We start from the raw sequence: 20,818 nt of genomic DNA, 5'->3' as shown, positions 1-20,818 counted from the left end.
CCGGGCTGCCAGATCTTTCCTGAAGAAACAGGTCACCGACGAGTCTCTTGATCAGTGGCAGGTGAGAGGCAGCGAAGGTCAGAACTGACTGCGAGCGAGCTCGAAGGCCAAGCTGGTCTTAACTTCAACTAACGGGAACTGTTATGACTGTGTCGCCCCGCCCGATCCTCCCCGTCCTGCTTCTGATAAGTCTATATATTTGCGGTCACCGATTTGTACACACTATTGTTAATTATGTAGTATTTATTGTTCATCGCTACAGTTCCTTCGGCTTTTGAAACGAAGTGCTATTATTTTCAAGACATATCACTGCAATCTGCTTCATCCGGCGTGGGACTCGAGCAACGGGGTAACATGTTCTATGTTGACTAAATTATCTAAACTTATCTAAATCGCAGCAATTTTTTTACTTGATGAATGATGCATCGATTTCTCGGCATACCAATGCCGTTTACAAATACAAATTTAAATACAAATTTAAAATTGGAAATGTGCGACATATGAAAATGGCGGAAAAACTACACATTGTCCGCCTGAGCGTGGCGCAAATACGATTTATTGTGATTCGCAGCTACAATGTCAGCGACGTAATTTAAGGAGTGAAGGGAAATATTGTATTGACACGAACGTACGTCACTGCCTGCATTGTCATGCGCTGTCAAGATGCAAACTTTTCGATCCACCAGTTTTTGGGTGTTTGTTTTATTGGGACAAGCATCAGGCAACCACTACAAATCAAATAAACAAAACAGACCACGCGGCTTGGAGAAACATCTCATTTACAGCCAACCTTTCCAGTCAGTAATGGATAGGAAAGCGGTCGATGTGGCTTACAGAATTTTCCGAGTACACGTTACCGCGTTCGAAAACAAATGACCGATCAACCTTGATCAATAAGTGGGGATCCAAAAGCATTGACGTTTGTGCTAATGTTTTGGCCACAACGACTACCAAAAGCCATTAGACACCAGATACTGGCTGGCCTCGGCAGACCAGATACTGGCTGGCCTCGGCAGAACAGATACTGGCTGGCCTCGACAGACCAGATACTGGCTGGGTCCGGCCAGAACTCTTCCTGCTTTTGCGGAACCCACATTTTCTTGAGCCAATGCGATCTGTGAATTAGCGCGAACATTTAATCAGCGAACTCTTGACTTGACAAAACTTCTTATGAAGACAGACGTGCTAACGTAATTGGTCACACCCATCTTCGTGGGTTCCCAAAGGCGTCTGGCTCCATTAAATGCTTCGTGACTAGAACAAGTCGAGCAAGCGCTGTGTTTCGTCATGTAAGTTTTCGTATTCTTGCGAGCAAAACCGCTGCATTAATGCACACATTCGCACCTGGACCTAGAAATAAACAATGGCGTCTGATAAGTACTGCTGCCCAGCTAACCTGATCTTATATCTTACCCACGTTCTGATCTGCGTCGCCATCTGCAGTCTGCTGAGCTTTGCTCCGCCATGACTGGCGAGTTTTCTCCAATTCCACTTATTATTTTACTCAGCCAACCTAGTGATGTATCTCCCAACTGATATGCTGCTTTCTCATGACTGGTGCCGTGCCGTGCCCATATTCTCCGTACAGTTCATCGGCCTGTTTATCCTGCGCATTCTTCACTTCAGCTTGAACTTCTGCACTACTGCTGTGGATGTTGGTTTTGTTTTTGATGATGCAGTGGTGTACTGGCTGGTCATTTTTTTTTGGGGGGGGGGGGGCGCTGTTTCTCTAATCAGCGTGCCCTGTTCTGTGCTGTGGACCGGTTTTTCTCTGATGCAGCATATCCGTTAAATCGATGACGCTACCCGGCCGTTTCAACGGGTCCAGGCGCACGGAAACTACCGCTCCGTTTCTATCCTCAGGACCAGGCGTACGAAATCCTAAACGCCATGAGTGCCATGTTCACCACGCACTGCAAAAAGCTATCGCAAATTGTACCTAGATCTGGAGAACGCGTGGTACGAACAGCTGGACCAGGTTGGCGATGATCTGGTTAGCAGGTGGGTAAACAACATTGCTGAGTGTTCGCCCAACTTAAACGATTGGAATCTGGTGGCGATGCTTGGCCTAGGCCTCTTCAAATATGTATTTCATCCCGGTTTTACCGGACCTCGCACGGTTTGGGGCAGTGTACTGTTCTCGGAACACTGAAAGATAGTTTGGATGATGCCCGCTCGGTTTCGGTTGGGAATGTTGGCATTACTTGAGAGCCGGCGGGGCCCACGCCCGAATGCTCTTGCCTCGCCGATACGTCAGCCCTGGAGTTGCACTGTCCGACAGAGCTTGAATCGGAGCGATCTCACCCGACGCGATCAGGCCAGCCCGAACGAATTAGGGCGGAACCGAACTGACCCGAACTGACTTGCCTTCGCGACCTTTTCGCAGACTTGTGTATCTTTAGCAGGCTTATCATATGTTATGCGCGTGCCAGTATAACGGCACAATCAGAGTGTTCTCCCTTATGGAACGTCTGCACTAACAGTAGCGTGTATTCTGTCTTGAAAGCAAAGACTTGCTTGTTTCTCACCACAGAATGCCCGAAGAGCTCTGCTCGGTGGCCAGGCTGCTTCATAAACACGCGATCAGTTACGTATTCTACGGAGCGGGTTAACGGGGGACACGTGTCCCCTCTCTTATGACATTTGTACATGCATGAACACGCATGCCACTAAATATCGAGAATTTGAAAATCGAAGTAGACACTAAAAGCAGGTAGACTGAAAACCTGTTATGTTGTTATAATATCCCCTGGAAGAAATTTCACCCACCTGCTGCGCGCCAAAATATTTGTTTTTGGTGACCAACACTGAGCTGTGTTCCTCATTGCAAGCTCCTGCATATATCCATGCATGAAACTGAGACATTCAGGTCATACGCCGGCAATTCTCATTGCGACGGAAATGCCTGCTTCTGTACCACATGTCACCCAAACATGAGAAAACGTGTCACGTGAAAGAACAAAAGTGTCGGCGCTTTTATTGGCCGAAGTTCAATGGCAGGATATACAATCTTTATTGAAAAACGTGCATTGCACCTGTGTCCTAAACAGTTATGGACGGCGCCGTCCTTGCACACCTCCCGTTGTCCTATGCCATGATGCTACTAACATCTGCCACGACTGTAGCTACTCAAGAAGCGCATGAAATTGGCAACAGGTACGTCATGAAATAGATACATCAGTAGAACGAAGTTCAGTGTGTTTCGTCATAAGCGCTCTTCTGTTTGAAGGTATGTTTGGCATCACCACATACGTGTTCATTCTTCACGTCATCTGCCTTTTCTTATGCCACACTGGGCAGGCTGCTACTGTTGTATGATTAACGTGTTTGCCATTGTCCTTCACTAACCCCATTATTCGCCTTTAAATTGCGACCAGCCTATTCGTTGCGCTTGCCATTCATCAGGTCTAAACTCAGATGTTGCTATTGTGGATATGGTTTATTTTTAATGGTGCAGAATGCACTCGTAATAATCACTGTTATGGACATGGTTTTATCTTTAATGCGCGAGACAACACATTCGATGCTCATGATAGTGAGAGGGAAAGGAGCAACAACATACCACAGGCAGACAAACAACAAGGAGCATCGGCAGCGATGCAGTACTGAGCACTTGAAAGGAAACACTGGACAGGCGTAGCCACCACACAGGCAGCGCGGCTCTCGGCGCTCCGCCAGAGCGGAAGACTTTGGACGCCACCTGACAGAAGATCGTGACGCCCTCTGACGAACAAGGCAGCGAAGCGTTGAGCGACCCCATTAGCATTGGACGCGGCACCGCCACGCCGGGGGCGGCCCGGAGCCGACCGCAACGGACGGCCCCGGCACCGCCGGAGGCGCGGCGCCCACCCTGGACTAGATCGACGACAACGCGTCGTGCTTAGAGAGAGGGGAAGAGAGTGGGAGAGCGAAGCGCTCAGCCGTTGTGGGTGTAGCTGTAGACGTAGCCCTTGTCGTTGCGCTCCAGCGACACCTTGCCGGTGTGGAAGTTCTTGCGGACGGGGCGGCGCGTCGTCGTCGTGGTCGTTGTCGTGGCGGCCGTGACCGGCGCGAAGACGGCCGGCGCCGCCGTCGGCTGGCTCAGGTCGTAGTTGATGTTGAAGGTGTTGGTGTTGGCACGCGCCGGCTGGCTGGCGGCCGGCCGCGGTGCTGGCGCCGACTGCGGCGCCGAGCGGGGCTGGTCCGGCGTCTTGTCCACGTGCGTGCTGCTCACGATCTGGAAGCCGCCTGCGCCGGCCCACGTACTCGACGCGGTATTTCTTGTTGTCATCGCCGACGTACTCGTAGGAGCCGCGGCGCTCACCGTCCTTGCTGGTCGTCTCCTTGAAGAGCACGCCGTCCTCCTGTGCGTAGGCCACGTCCGAGCTGCCGTCGGCGTTCAGCTGGCGCGTCTCGGCCAAGATGGCGGCCGCGGCGGGGTCGCCCGAGAACCGCATGGCGCCGGCGGCCAGCGTCAGGCTGCAACACTACCAGAAGTCTGTACATCCTGACGGTCGAAACGGACAGGGGAAGAGTGGCGAGGCTCCCGCCGGCGCGCATTTATACGGCCGCCGCTCGGCAGCCTTGTGACGTCACTGGTGCTGGCCGCCGGCGTCCGGCCTCGCCGCGGAGGCAGAGCGGACGCTGGTCCCCCCCCCCCCCCCCATCACTCAGGCGACCAGTGGGGTAGCCCGCGCGCCGGAACCGAATCCCATTGGCGGACCCCCTGCTGCGCTCAGGATGTGCTGCTGGGCGCGGCTGACCACCGCAGGGGAGCCGGCATGATTAGTGGTGCTGTTTGCATTCGCGTCGGTGGCAGGCGCAAGCCTCGTGACGATCGCCCGACAGTGCAAGTGTGGTCCCCGGAACATGCGATCGTCAAGTTGGAAAAGTCTTGACACTGAAATATTAACCACTGCATTTTTTGGAAACGTGCTCCATAAAGCGAGAGAATTCGAATAGGCTTGCTGCTACTTGTGCCTTCATGATAATTTTGTTCAGAACCTTAAGATGGCCGTCGCCGCCATGTCGAATGCTAAACAATTTTTTATACAGATCTGGATCGCAGATGGTCGTCCAATATCTTTATGGGGTTATTATGATTGGTGAGCTCTTTTGGACTTACTTTTGATTCACGAGGTCTAATTTAACGCCAAATTAGAGTCAAATGCCAAATGTCAAATGTCAAACATAGGGCAGACCTTCAACGCCTAGTGTGACGACATCTAAGAGACCATGGGCGCAGTACTACCAGCCAGCACCCGTCACGTTCCTCCATTATTTTTCATAGTCGTGATCACTCTGTACATTTAACTCCCCTTTCGTTGTCTTTGACGTTCATTTACTCGCTGGTACAACGGCTAGAGGAGAGAAGGGAGAGCTCTATCAGTTTTTACTCTGAGCTCCCTCCTGGTATAACCAGTGAGGACATGATTAATATTCTTATATCTGAATACAGGTATAACCTTCAGATTCATATGTAGCGGTAAATTTGGAAGAGCATGTATTTTTTCTTTTGGTAAATGACTTATGAATGATCTCCCTTCAAAGGATGAATCACCCCACTGAGCGTAAACGTCATCAATCCAGCCCCAGAACACCGTTACTTGCAAGGGATTCCACTGTACTTGCTACCGATTTACTCTGTTTGACCTGTGTCCAGATACGTGAGTTTATCTGTCTTTTGGCCCACAGTGTTTCCCAAGCAGCAGACAGCGTCACTTCAAATTAAGGTTATTTTATTGGGACTCGAGCAGCTTAGGAAAAATTGCGGTATGAGCCCGTAAAGAGCTTCTTGTTTGTTGGTTTCGACTCCTCGATATAAAGGTACAGTAGCATGATTTGTGAGCAAGATACGACGTTCTAGAAGAGTTGTGTGTCGCTCATTGCTGATTTACGATCAAGTTTGACCTTTGACCTTCCATTAATCTTAAATCTTACCTCAAAGTGACTGCAAAGATTAGCTCCATGCCATCAGAAATTTCTGAAAACGGTGCCACATCACTCTACAAGTCGTCGAGAAACCGAAACTGGACCAACATCCAAGATCGGATCAAGCCCGTGTGGCAAGCGAAAGCCTGATAGTGAAATTCAAATTGGGTCCATAGGTTGAACAATGCCGCAAAAGTGATGTGCAGTAAAGACGGTCTATCGAGTTCATTTGTATCACTCTACCCTAGTGGTCATCGACAGATCAGTGAGAAACTCTCACAAACCTCAACAAAGCTATAGTTTTGTTTTTACTAGTGAGTTAAAAACGCCTTAGAAGCTCAAGGCATGCAACTCTTTATCGATGGATGTCTTTAGTTCTATCAATTTTGTTCAGACTTTTGCCAGTGTACCTCAAGCCCGCTGCGCCCAAGCATGACCCAGGGCTGGCTTTGTGGTGGGCAGCGTTTCCAGAGATAATCAGAGTTACCTAGTTCCCTCCGTTCGGTGATATCCCGCTTCTTTAACGCTGCTGGACCGGGAAATGAGCGCCCGTCTTAACAGCGGAAGGGAAAACTCCACGTCAGAAGACATTAAAGCAAGTGTCAGATCTGATGAAATGAGCCCATTTATAACTATTGGTGTGCTGAAATCGGAAAAGGCTGTTTCAGATAACACAATTTCTCTGTTTAGTAAATATACTCCTCAATACGTGAACATTTAAGCAGTCAAATTGGGCCATCGTGCCTTGCACAACATCGATTGAGAGCTAATTGACGGCCGTTATATCTGGAAATGGCGCTCACGTACGCCAGATATGAACGACGGTCAATTTTATTTTTATTGGCCCTGACGCCGCATGGCCAACAGAATGGCAGGATTTTAATAAGGCTATTATGGCGTCATAGATGTCTGGGTGACCTTAAAATAGTCTCCTTGCAAAGGTCTGCACACTTCGCGGGTATGCTGCTCAGAAACTAGAGAGGTTTGTGTTTTAAAGAGAGAGCTGTGGACTGCATCGAACGAACTTCATGATGGCTGTTTCAGTTCAAACCCCCATTGTGGGACACTCCCTTTAACACGCGCCCGGGTGGCCGGTCGGATACCCTTCGCTCGGATGGGGGCCAATTTGAACCTCCCCCTGAAATCTCAAGAACTAAGAGAGTTAGAGACACCAAATTCACAGGGCGTCTTGATATGTACACGTTCTCACGTAGGTCCAAGTTTGAGGTTCCTAGGTTGTGATCTTTGGCTAAAATTAGGTCAAACAAGGTCAAACACCAGGCTGGTCCCCGAAGTGCCTCCAGGACCTAGACAAATGTTCCAAGCAAAAGGTCACATGCTCATTTAAGGTTGGTGACCTCTTTTGACTTTTTGAAGGTCATGGCGACCAAAGTCATACAAGACTGCTTTGAGTTTTGCATTTGAATAAGTGACAAATACTATGCTAGGTAGTATGTTCCTAAGAGCAAAATGCTGACCTGGGTCATGTTAGGTCAGGGGGCCATGACCGAGTCCATGTCAACAATAGGCTGTTTATTTGCCATAATTTGTTGCACGTCACCAAATGCAGCGTAGGGCACTGGGATCAAAAAATGACGCAGTATTGCCAGTAGGTGTCAGGTAATTTCCGTATTGTCTAACACGAATGAAACATGATGCCACCTTTTCACCACTGCATTTAAAACAATAGAACAATTGCATGAAATCCCTCTGGATTATGGGTCAATCCATTTCGCTCTTATTTTCTAGTGCCTGGACATCATGCATGAACCAGTACGGCGTTCTACTCAGCACTGCCTAATTCGACCTCAGGTCACTGAAGCGATTTGGTGTGGCTGTTTGAGTGCTTTATGGCTTATGAAACCCTGCTGAATGCTCCTCAATTATAAACTTGCTCATATAAAAGCATGGTATATGAGGGGCTCGTGTGAGTATTTGAGCAGCTGCTGTTATCCTTCTACGACATTTTTTGTAGTTCACCGGCTTCAACCAACACTAGTTTATGGCCCAATCCGGGGCAATGGCAGGTCACTTATATGGGTGGCACTTACCGTGAAATGCCATATATTGGACATATCACCCCTTTCACGCAAACAGTGTTTGACAGGACATAAATCGGCACCAAATCTGAAACATAAAAGTAGGATAATAAAAAACAAGACAGTGTTTGCCGTCCAGGCTATCAAAATAGCCTACGTTGTTACTCCGGTGGCGTGTTTGTTTCATCATCATCTGCATATTTGCCATTTCACGGTAAGAGTACTTAAGAAGTTGGTCCCATTGGACCAAATGCAAAAACGTAAAATGACGAATTGAGTACATGATGCCGAAACAAAAAACGGATTCAGAACAAAGTTTGCCGGCTATGTTGATAGGCTTGACGAAAATAACATGAGTTTCGCCTCCCGTAATCCTACTTTCTAAGGTATCGATAGAGGAGTTTTCAGCTAAGTGTCTGGGAAACCAGGGGTTCACCGTTCGATTCGTCGCGCCGTGCCTGCCGGGATGAGAGGCAGGCGACGCCATACAGCCTCAGCGGGTGGCAAACTATCCTAGTTTCCGTGCATTTCGCAATAGGTTACTTGTGGAATACCGCGTGTCCAGATTATGTACGCATTAGTCATCTAAACGCTAGCGTGGGAAGGGCTGGTGTGCAGCACTAGTCCCGCAAAGCTGTTGTGTGCCTTAATTCAGGCTTCTTGACGTCTTTGTTAAAATGCCGTAGGGACAGATAGGATTTCGTATCATGTAATTGATATGATGATTATGGGTCAAATTCTATCAATCTATCTATTAATTATATATATATATATATATATATATATATATATATATATATATATATATATATATATATATATATGAATAAGATATTGATGAAATTAATATTCTATTAATCTATCGTTGCCAATCTGTCAATTGGCAACGAATTTGGATATGTAAGTACGCAACTTTTCCTCGTGTAACCGGTTTTGCACAATATTCTGTGGTTGTGTTCCACGGAGAACCTGCGTGATCGGTGCCGGCTTTTTGCCACACATTGCTTGGTGGAACGTCCTGAAGTCACGGAAGAGACTCAGTTTGACTTCTCCTCATTATTTTGACATTTATAGCGCCACGAGATCAGAAAACGAGTCGCCCATGGAACCATCGGAACGCCTCCAGGTATTCGGTTTAAGATACGTTTACATTGCATTACTGAATGAAACCCAACCGACTGCCTACAGCCAAACGACACTTATTCATGGCTCAGCCCAGGTGAATAACGTGTGAACACCACATTTTGCTTGTAGTCACCATAAGATATTGCACAACAATAGACAGTGAATATTATGTATATGTATGTGCATACAGAGGGTACTTACCGGGAGTATAAATAGACAGACGGTAAAGTAAGTCCGGAAATGGTCCACAGTACCTGTCCTTAGTCAGGCTATCAAGGTACTGCCAGTAACCTACAGGCTTGGATTTTCGACCACCGTGTTTTAAGTATCGTAGGTACAACCACGGTCTTCCACAGCCTATGCGATGGTACCCATGCATTGTATCAATATTACCCCGAAACCCAGTTCAATTTGGCAACCTGCGTAGATGAAATTAGGTAGCGTCCAACAAAAAGCCGACATCGAATCAGATATGAAGTGCAAAGGTTGCACTGACGTAGGAAGTTGAGTGAAATAAAGTATACCCATTAATGCGTTTGCTAACACGGGGGTCGAAATCCAAACTTGCAATTATTTTCCGGTGGCATCTTAATAGGCTGATCAACGGCGCGAAATACTATGCTATCTTCCGGTTCATGGCGATATTCTGCGTCCTATTATTTCCAACACACCAGGGTCAATAACACATACACAGGTAGCCTGGCACTGGCCTGAGCACTTGGTCTGAGCTATGACCTACTTTCGCACGGCTTCATTGGATTGTAAGAATACTATAGACGGAATGCCCAATGGTGTCCAAGTGCATACATGGATGCATCACATAACGATCCTGTGGCGCCAGACAACAAAACCTAACTGAAATGGCCGAACTAGGTCGCCTTGGTGACGCGTCCAGGTCAAACCAAGCAATGCTCAGCAAAAATGTGACGTCGAGCTCAGCGAAATCTGAATGCACTGACAGAATTTTCAGCTGCGTGGATGTACCCACAAATTTCAATGCATTAATGCTATCCGATGACCATCCGCACGGCTTTTTAACACGACGATCGCAGGCAATATGACAACTGGTTTTTGAAAATGTCTTGATAGCTTAACCAGTTAGGTTTCATATGAGGCTATTTTCTGACTGCGTACGACGTGCCACGTCTGGTGCTTCGCAATATGTTGTGGCGAATGTCAGCGCTGTATATGACCTGTTAATTACCTTGGCTGTGTCGCGATCTAAGTTCGCATGGTGTCATTAGTCGGTAATCCTAACAAGGTTTTGGGTAACTTGGAAGTGCTCGAGGGTCAGGCGTATCGCTTACAAATTCAGTGGCGCTATAAAACCGAATGACGTTGAAACTGTCTGTGTAGGCCTTTCCAATGATCTTTGCAGGTCAGCGTACTCAGTACCAAGCAAAAAGCTGATGCCGACCTACGCGTAAGATTCAGAGGGTGCATTGTCAGGAATTTGGACGAAGCCAAGTTGCCCATGGATGTCCAGCTGTTAAAGGTCATATGATAATGTCTTCGAGGTTTACGCGTGGGTAAAAAATCGAAGCTGTGAAATTGTTTCGGACACTTCTAATTAATCTGCACATTCCTAGGGTAAAAAGGAAGGCATATGTCTGACTAAAATGACATTTTTGAGACACCGCTTGGGTTCAGCAACGTTATGCTCAGTCATCAACCTTCAGTATGCCAGAACGTACCGGGTAAACGCCAATATAAAGCAAACATCGGCCCTATTCCCAACAATCCATGTGCCAACCCGTGTTTATGATCACGCTAAGAACGCTGAGCTTGCAATGCCGAAACACGAGGAACTGAATGCCCTCGTTGCATATGTCAAGTTGGTTAGCCCCTGAATATCAATCTAAATATAAATGTCAATTTCCCACTTTCTTCAGGGACTTGAATTTTCTCTGGGCCTTAAGTTTCAACGATTTTTTTGGCTGGCTGCACAGAACTTGCACGCATGCATGCAAGCACGACTTCCTGAGCAAAATGCATGCACGACTTCCTGAGCAATGATCGACGGCCATGTCCAGCTTTTCCACCTTGCAGACTAATTTCAGACGATTACCAGCCAGCCATCCGTCTTAGCATTGATAGGTAGGTCGTGTCGCTTTTGCCTGCTAGCCACTATGCTGTCGCGGGCGAGAAAGGATTGAGGCACAAAATTCCTCATCTGGTCGAGATAGACGGAAAGATTAGTCGTGATCCCATATCCGTGATGATGTGATCGGGTCGTGCACCTAACTGGCCATTGCGTGCCAGCAGAGACGGAACGGTGCGAGCTGGTAGGAAGCAAGCCACTGAGAGCAGCTTTGATTTATCAAATACTAGCGCACTGATACGTGTGATGGGATTGAGTGCAACTTTTTACGAGGTCGTTAGTATTAACTATTGTTATTGGTAAACATGAGTTATGTGGACCAAACTGAAAAAAACCATGCTGAGGATATTTGGCGCTGGTGCGGGCAATATGGTCCTGTGGCACTGCTTTGCACATTCCTTATGATTTATTGGACGCATTCCTCGTTGTCACTTAAACTTCAAAGGCAAAGAAGCCACCATACGTCAATGTTACAATTATTATCGGTAAGCGTGGGTGGGAAAGGCGAGACATTTCAAAGCTCCCGCCCGTTTGGTGCCCAGCGTCCATACAACGGGTTTGAGTGCTGACCCGACCGCCCGCTGTCCCTGTCCGCACGCCGGTGTCCTCCGCACCACCGACAAGGACCGGTCCGCTTCCGCGACCTGGGGCGCGCTCGGCGGCGCCGGCCTTGGTCTCGTTGACGTCACAGCCGGGGACCGGCGGTCCCCTGGCTGTCCGCGGAGCCGTGGCGACGCCCGGCCCAAGTGGACAGCGCCATCCAGCAATAACATCCCAGGGCGGGTCGTGAGCAAGCGGGTCTCAGACAGCTGCTGCAACAGGCGGACGGCTCCGTGCCGGCTGGCTGGTGCTGACGTCATGGGCAGGGGCGCCACCAGGGCTGGACACCCAGGGAGAGGGCCAGCGGTGTTTTGGACGGAGCGGTCATTTCGTACCTACGGGGAACAGACCTTTGTTTTAGGGAGCAAGCCTTCGGGGCTATGAGATTGTTGACATCTGCATGATACCATTGCCAGATGTCAGCAAGAGAAGTGCTATGCGAACATGTTTACTCAATATGCTTACAACTTGACGGCACAAATATTCTCTTCTAAGATGTGTCTTTTTACGCTACGATTCGATCATAGGCGTGGAAAGGATGCCCAACAAATTTAAGAATGGCTCTAATACCTGTCATGTGTCAGTTGACGTAGCTCCATTTAAGCCGCTGATTTGGAGCGTGGTGACAAATGGAAACAAGGGTACGTGTAAGACTGGGTCCCGGTTGCGATCGTGCCAAATCCCGCAGCGCTCACTGAGACACGCTCCCAGGATCTTGCCGTAAAGAAGAGCACGCTGCACGCAATTATGAGGCAGGGTCTCCGGCAGCTTCCGTATGGAATACAGCTACAGCACAAACGCTAACCCTGCAGCCACAGCACAAACAGTCGATTGCAGGCAAAACAAGCAAGTGTTCATACGCAGACAATTTGAGGAAAATATGGCAATGACCTCGGATTTCTTCGAACACATCTTGCTTTCCGATGAGAATCATTTCACGATCTTCTGGGGGATATCTCTACCCATGCAACGCCAAAGCCTGCTGTTCGGCCGCGAATGCGCTGCGTCGGCTGTCACTGGCGGCTGTGAAGCGGCCACTGTGACGGGGGAGCGTTACAATGCAGCGCACAAGAAGCTCTCGCGACGCCTGAGCCGACGGCGAGGACCTCCTCGGGCGTCTGAGTGGTTTTAACGGGACGGTGGTGCCTCTGGCGAGGGCTTCTTTGGGCATCTGAGTGGTTCCAACAGGACGGTGTTATTTCTGGCGAGGGCTTCCTCGGGCATCTGAATAGCTCTTACAGGACGGTGTTATTTCTGGCGAGGGCTTCCTCGGGCGTCTGAGTGGTTCCAACAGGACGGTGTTATTTCTGGCGAGGGCTTCCTCGGGCATCTGAATAGTTCCAACATGACGGTGTTACCCATGGCGAGGGCTTCCTCGGGCATCTGAGTGGCTCCAACAGGACGGTGTTACCTCTGGCGAGGGCTTCCTCGGGCGTCTGAGTGGTTCCAGTGGGACGGTGTTACCTCTGGCGAGGGCTTCCTCGGGCGTCTGAATAGTTCCAACAGGACGGTGTTACCTCTGGCGAGGGCTTCCTCGGGCGTCTGGGTGGTTCCAGTGGGACGGTGTTACCTCTGGCGAGGGCTTCCTCGGGCGTCTGAGGGGCTCCAGTGGGACGGTGTTACTTCTAGCGATGTCTTCCGCGGGCACCTGAGGGGTTCCAGTAGAACGGTGCACACAGAGAAACTCACCGGACGGAGTAATCACCTCGAATTACAGCTGACATGCCTGAAGTCCTCCAACGAGTCTGCCCTGCGCGCATTAAATGTTGCCCCACTCCCTCCACAGACTGGATGGCCAGTCTTTGGGCTGGAAAAAAGGAGGTATAGAGGAGCTAAAGGTGGTTATCAGCATTGGAGTCCATTCTCTTGGCGTCGCAACCTGCGCCGGGCTCGTTCAGATGCTTCAAACACGGTACCACTGCCAGTCCGCGCCAGCATCGTGGCCGTCTGGCACATGTCCTGTCAGACTCGAATTGAACCAATGGAGACCTTAAAGGGGCACAAGAATATTCTCGGGGGAAGCGAGTTATCGGATACCTCGCTCACCAGGTCGGCAATTTCAGCATCTCACGTAACCCCGCGTTATGCGTATGATGCTCCGGGAAGCGAAGAGGACATTGGTCCGCTTCATGGGCGCTTCGGCGCTGGACGGTCTCATCAGTTGTCCTGGCACGTGTGCGGTGCTCGCGATGTCGTCAGACTGACGGCGGCGAGCTCGCGAGGAGGCGGACATCTGCGAGGCGATCGCGGGAATGTGGAGGCCACGCGGCCTCTCCCGACGGAGACTGGTGCAGGTGTCGCTGGCTGCCGCCTGTGAAACGGCCTTTGAACAAGACGGATGGAGTCCGTGCATTTATGGACACCCACACCACGTCGGGTTCAGGCTAGACCTTCCTCGACCCCCCTTCCTACCCCCTCCCGGCGTGATGGAGGCTGAGGTGCGGGTGATACACTGAGCGGTTCAGCCTGGACTTCCCTTGACCCACCCTCCCCCCCCCCCCCCGGCGTAATGGAGGCTGAGGTGCGGCTTGTACGCTGGACGGTTCAGCAGTGAGGTGGGCGGAGAACGACAGCTCTGCGCACTAATCAGCAGCCTTCGGACACGCCTGCTGGGTGGCGGCCATTATTTGACACGCGGCTAGCGACAGGGGCTGTAAGATTTCACTAGCAGGAGCTGGTATCGTGGCCTCCTCTTTGCTATTCCCAACGCCTCTCCGAACCGGGCGCGGACGTTCTGACTGGACGCCGAGCTGCCCGGCGTCGGAGCCAACACCGGACCACGCCCATGCCAGTCCGCGGCTAATGGGGGGACGGTGGGCCGAGAGGCGCTCTGAATCCGACCTCGTCCGCAAGCCGCTGTTATGGAAGCCGTCAAACTCCGCCCGCCGTTTTTGTGACGCATTTGGACTGATCTATGACTGGGCCATCATAAATGACTCATTCTCGATCCGTGCGTTCCTTTCACGTTATATCCATCTCCTTGATCTGGCGGCCAGCAAGACAGCAAATCAATTCAGCGTGAGGTTATTCGAGTCCACAGCGAGTGGGCAAACATGTTTGTGGAAAGAGAGGTCATTTAAAGCGTGACAGTGTGGTTTATTTTTATTGTGAGGTAATCACCCATGTGGCTTGTAGCTGTCGGGATTGCCAATGTGATCGCAGTCTTCTCTGCACGTCGCCGGTACCAAACCGTCTTTGGAAGCTTCGTGTGTAGATTGGGATGTTTTGGCATGCACTTGAAATGCGACTTTGAATTTGCGACCTGATTGCTATGGATTGCTGCCTTCCCGGTCGTCGCCCAACAAACAGCATTTAGTGATCATGGGTGTGCACCGCTACAATGGACGCCACCCGCTTCGTACGGCTGTCACAAGTTGACCGGATGAGCAGCTGAAGTCACCCGCCGCCGACAGAGAGGTGACCGATGGCGACACCTGGGAAACTCTGGCGGACGGGCACACCTCCGTCATGTTCGGACCCATCCGTAAGAAGGTGGAGGATAACATGCGGAAATCGGAGAAATGCTGGGAGGCGGTGGTCAAGGTAAGCAATCATCAGGAAAATCCTAGAGCAAGCTCAGGGAGCTTCTGTAACAGCAGCTAAGGGAATCGCTCGTTTTTATCCCACGAAGTTCATTGTAGTCTGTGGTGTATCTAGCTGTAACCCCTTTACTGCTCTGCGCCTGTGCATAACTCTGGCTGGGTGACGTTAACAGATTTCATATCGCATGCACTAATAATGAAACGCGTGTTTTTCACTCCGGCCCCTCTGGTCATTCTGGTCTGGCCTGGTCACTGTGGTCTGGCTCACTCTGGTCGTCTGGTCGAAGTCCCTTGCAATTTGTAATTGCCTGGAGCGTAACTTCGACGTCGGGCTGTAGCCTGATCAACATTGTATAACAAAGCAGGCTTTCATAGCAGACGATAATGATACGATCAACTTCACGCTCATCCCCGCCCAACCACCCAATCATCACCAACAGATGGCACTCACCCTCATCTCGGCTCGCTTATCCCCACCTAACCCCACCTAAGCATCACCAACGGAGGGCACTCACTCTCAGCTCAGCCCGCTTATCCCCACCTAACCCCACCCAATCACCACCAACAGAGGACGCTCACCCTCATCTCGGCCCACTTATCCCTACCTAAGCCCACCCAATCACCACCAACGGAGGGCACTCACCCTCATCTCGGCCCGCTTATCCCCATCTAACACCACCCAATCACCACCAATGGAAGGCACTCACTCACATCTCGCTCGGCCCGCTCATCCCTATCTAATCCCACCCATCACCACCAACGGAGGGCGCTCACACTCATCTAGGCTCGCTCATCTCCACCTAACCCCACCCAATCACCACCAACGGAGGGCGCTCACCCTCATCTCGGCCCGCTCATCCCCACCCCAATCCACTCATCAGCCATGGCAGCTTTTTCTTCCTCATCTCAGCTCACGCATGCTTACGTCAACCTGCTCCTTTTCATCGCTACTCACTATCCTCCTCCTCGATACACTCATTCTCATCTCCGTCCACGCCTCTGTATTTCGGGCCACTTTCTTTGTCTCAACTGCCCCATCCTCTGAATCGGCGACGTGTGACAGCAAACGCGCGTCGACAGACGGCGCCGGGCCAAGTGGACCACCTGTACAACTACATCGCCTCCTCCTGTGAGGTGTTCTCTCTGCATCTGGGCGAGCGCGAGCGGTACGCCAAAAAGCTGGAGCTTCAGCTACAGGTGAGGCCGAAGACGATGGTGTTGACGCCGATCAACGCTCCAGCGACATCCATTACGCCTATGCGCTATGTTTGCTGTTAGCTCTTGATTTGTGGTCATCAGTATCGCTCATCCATGCTTATTCACGGTCCGCCATTTCCAAATCTTCCTTACAATTAGCAGATGCCCGTCCCATTACTGAGCTCTGCCTGTGTTAGTCGATGTTATGCATGAATATAACAAATGGTTTGAGCATGTTTCGCTTATTTTTATCCGCTCAAAATGCGTGGAGCCGACGCTCGGCCGGAGAACCTCCCTGTGTTGAGGTCATAGGTCATTGACGAGGTTGATGATGGCTGTGTTCTGGACCACATATTGAACGCCGCGCCAGCACCTCGCGAAGCCGCTCACGAGGGCCGTTGATACCATGGACGCAGGCAGCTGGGCCCATGTGCTTCGACCCGTCACCCAGCGGCAGTGTCACACGTGGCTTGAGATGCGCTGCGTGCATGCGTGCCTGCGTGTATGCGTGCGTACGAGCATGTTTGTATACGTGCATGCGTGTGTGCGCGCATACGTGTATGTCTCCACACGTGCGCTCGTGAGTGCGTGCGCGCGTGTGCGCGTGTGTGTGCGTGTATGTGGCCGGATGCCCGGACAGCGCCCGTTCAATAGTTCCATTGCTGGCCGCCAGGCGGTGGACACACAGCAGGCCGGCAAGGAGGCGCAGCTAGAGCAGAAGATCAACAAGGCCGTCATCAGCATGCTGGAGGAGTCCAAAGTGAACAAGGTGCACCAGATCCAGCAGACGCTGGCGCGCACCATGCAGGGATTCCTGCCCACTTACGAGCAGTTCCAGGTGAGGAACAGCGCGTTGCCGGCTACACTTCCGGGACGGCGACAAATAAATGCGAAAGAGCCAACTGCAAAAACTGCCAACTGACTTCAAGAGAATGCTTCACATTTAAAGCGATTGCATCAAGCATCAGATATGATGAAATAAGCTCACTTAAAGCTATTGATATACTTTAAAGTGGAAGAGACTGCTCCAGACAACACAAGTTCTCTTTTTAGTAACTATGACCCTTCATTCCGTCATTTGTCCACTGCGTCATCGTGCCTTGCACACCATTGCTTAAGAGTCTGTTGACGGCCGCTGCATCTGGATATCGTACTCACGAACGCCAGATATAAACAACTTGGCAATGATATGCTTATTGGCCTTGATCGCCGCATGACCAATGGAATGCCCGGACTGGAATGACGTTATTATGGTGTCATGAATGCCTGAATAACCTTGAAATAGCCTGCACTACAAAATCTGCATAAGATTATATGTGGTGGTACAGTACTTGTACAATGCAAGGCATGACAAGTATTTAAAGGGAATTCAGATGACCTCCACACAATATTTATGTACGTGACGATTGTCAAGTAAGTTGTATTTTTGATGAATTTTCGGTCACGAACTTTGCTTACGGAGTCAAAAATTCAACTATAATCATACATACTAATAAAATAACTACATATAGCATATACGTATTATATATTCATATATGACTATAGCGATTATATAAATATTGACCCTGTGAGACCCATTACTGAAAATTCATCTACAATGCAACTTACTTAACACGCGCTCGGGTGGGGGTCAAATTGACCCTCGGAAAGTTTTTCCAGAATGGTTTTCGAACGGCACGGCATAGCCGGGCCAAAGTTTGCATAGATGTTGAAAATTAAATATCGGATTGTTTGGTATAAAAAATCTAGACATACCTCGTAAAGTCGCTGACGTATGGCAGGTCAAAGTCAGGCCATGGTCTCAGCAAAGCCAACTTCTAGGGAATCGTTCAATCTGATGCAACAACGGAGTGCTTGACGAAGCTGCACATCTCTGGGATGCTTTATTAGGCAACACAAACATTGAATGAACAAATTAAGTTGACCTATGGTCAGGTATGATGGTCAGACCAAGGTCAAAATAAACCTGTTTTATTGCTCTAGGGCTTGCTATATGGGGTATTTTCCGGTGCTCATTTTGAATTCATTGATAGGAGGAACAGCATCATACATCTTCATTTGACTTCTTAAAGGTCATAATAGGTCATTGACCTAAGATGACCCAGGTCGACATTTTTTAAAGAGCATACCGCCTAGCGTAATCTTTGTCCCTTATTCAAATTCAAACTCAGAGCAGTCTGGTATGGTTTGTATCACCATGACCTTCAAAAGGTCAAGCAAGGTTACTGATCTTAAATGAGCTTGTGACCTTGTGCTTAGGAACAGTTATCTAGGCTCTGGGATCTTTGGAGACGAACCTGGAATTTAACCTTATTTGACCTTATCTGACCCAAAGATTATGACCTAGTGGCCTCAAAATTTGACTTAAGTGAGCTCACGTACAGATCAACACACCCTGCAAGTTTGGTGTCTCCAGCTTTCTTAGTTCCAGAGATCTTACTGGGTTCAAATTGACCCCACCCGAGCGAAGGGTATCAGCCGGCTACCCGGGTGCGTGTTAACGAACATAAAGTATATGAGTATTGCAAGGATTTCATCTCGATTCACTTTTATACAAAATAATCTGCACATCTTCATGGGCGCTTAGCTCAGAAACTAAAGGGTCTTAGGTCTTGGTCGTGCGCTTGGTCGGGGCCAAATTAGCCCCACCCCGCAGGTTTTTCCAGAATGATTTCCGAACGGCGCGGCGTAAACGCGCCAAACTTTACAAAGGTGGAAAAACCTGAAAAGCGGATCCCTTGATGCAAAAGTGTTAGATGCATCTTCTAAGGTCGCTGACCTTATCAAAGGCAGATTAAAGTCAGACCATGGCTGTCGGTGAAGGGCATCTTTATGAAATCGTTCAATGTGATGCAACGAGTGTTAGACGAAGCCTTACATATCGGAGATAGTTTCATAGGAAATAAACCGATTGCACGTAGAATAGCATCCAATTCCATTGACCTAGGGTCAGATATGAAGGTCAGACCGAGGTCAAAACTAATCTGCTTTTTTACCCGGGGCTTGGTGTATGCGGCAGCTTCTGCTGCTCATTTGAATTTTTAAGAATGGGGGGCCGCAACAGACAAATGGTAAAATAGGAGCATCTCGTAGTCATTTGGTGACTTTGACCTCATAAAGGTCAGACAAGGTCACCGACCTTAGTTGAACGCCATTGGTCTTTTGCTTAGGACAAGTGTTTAGCCTTACGGCGGTTGCACGAGGGGGCTTGGGGACACTTCAGACACCATTCTGAAGGTTGACCTTGTGTGCTCTTATTTGACCCCATGGCTATAATCTAGGATTATCAAAGTTTGACACAAGGGATCTCATATACAGGTCAACCAGTCTTGTGAATTAAGTGTCTCATCAATTAAGTGTCTCTTAAACTTTCTCAGTTTTTGAGATCTCAGGTGGTCAAAACCCCCACCCGAGTAAATCGTATTCGACCGGCCACCTGGAGGCGTGTTAAGATGGGCAGGACTGTGAACCACACCGAATGCTCGTTAACATGGCTATTTCAGTTCAAAAGGCTATACATGTGTGAAACACTCCCTGAAATCGCGTGCGGAAATCCAGTTTTCTTAAATGTAAAGCAGCCGCGTATTGTTCCTCATGTGCCACCTTATTTGCTGACAGAGAGCGTAGCCTCCCGAGGCGGGTCAGGATGATGCGAAAGTGTGGTAACCTCCCGTGGCTGATCAGGATAATGTGCAAGCTTTGCGGTATCTGAACAGCGTGTTACCCACTACTGTGCCCCGACAGTAATGGGCGCAGCCAAGCGAGAAAGAACCACCCCCCCACCCCCACCCCCCACCCCCACCCGGTTTTTCGTCTTTCGTCGTGTTATGCTGCGCCGCGTCGGCACAGGAGCGGCGCCTGCTGCTTCTGCTCGCCTACAGTGAGAGGCTCGAGGCCGAGACAAGCCTGGCGCTGGCCAACGTATCCGAGAAGCTGGAGGGCACGGTGACGTCGGCCGAGCCGCCGCCGGAGGAGCCTCCCGAGGGGCTGCCACCGGCTGCTGGCCCCCTGTCGCCGGGTGAGTTGGGCACATGCCAGCTCCAGGGTGATGATGAGCGACGATGGGGCGTTGAGGTGATCAGCTGTGCTGTCTAAAGCCGGTGCCGCAGTCGAACCCGGTAGCTTGAAGTTGAATGTCCATTAAACTGGAAATCAAGCCAGCTGAACTTTACACGTGTTAGTGGCATATCTGTCAGAAAGAGCATATCTATGCACGTTTTGTATCCAATTTTATTTCTTGACCGTGATGGCAGGGCCAAATAGTTAAATAATGCTGTCACGTCACTGGCGGCGCTATTTATATC

The 20,818-nt window shown here is 49.8% G+C and overlaps 2 protein-coding genes across 2 annotated transcripts; one reads left to right on the top strand and one right to left on the bottom strand.

Annotated features, from left to right (window-relative positions):
- Positions 1 to 16: 16 nt before the first annotated feature.
- Positions 17 to 20,609, top strand: LOC119097551 (uncharacterized). The gene is made up of 6 exons (XM_037220583.1): positions 17 to 61; positions 1,864 to 2,001; positions 15,189 to 15,318; positions 16,398 to 16,514; positions 17,188 to 17,352; positions 20,364 to 20,609. The coding sequence occupies exons 3-6, from the start codon at positions 15,244 to 15,246 to the stop codon at positions 20,607 to 20,609; spliced, it is 603 nt and encodes a 200-aa protein (XP_037076478.1). The 5' UTR covers positions 17 to 61; positions 1,864 to 2,001; positions 15,189 to 15,243.
- On the bottom strand, positions 3,421 to 4,439 carry LOC119096888 (uncharacterized). The gene has a single exon (XM_037219875.1). It carries the CDS (start codon positions 4,434 to 4,436, stop codon positions 3,528 to 3,530), a length of 909 nt encoding a protein of 302 aa, XP_037075770.1. The 5' UTR covers positions 4,437 to 4,439; the 3' UTR covers positions 3,421 to 3,527.
- Positions 20,610 to 20,818: the final 209 nt, after the last annotated feature.

Source organism: Pollicipes pollicipes, unplaced genomic scaffold, assembly GCF_011947565.3.
Source record: "Pollicipes pollicipes isolate AB1234 unplaced genomic scaffold, Ppol_2.1 Scaffold_4295;HRSCAF=5057_pilon_pilon_pilon, whole genome shotgun sequence".
Lineage (NCBI taxonomy): Eukaryota > Metazoa > Arthropoda > Thecostraca > Pollicipedomorpha > Pollicipedidae > Pollicipes > Pollicipes pollicipes.
Note: the sequence above shows the minus strand (reverse complement) of the source record. Positions and strands in the feature narration are given on the sequence as shown.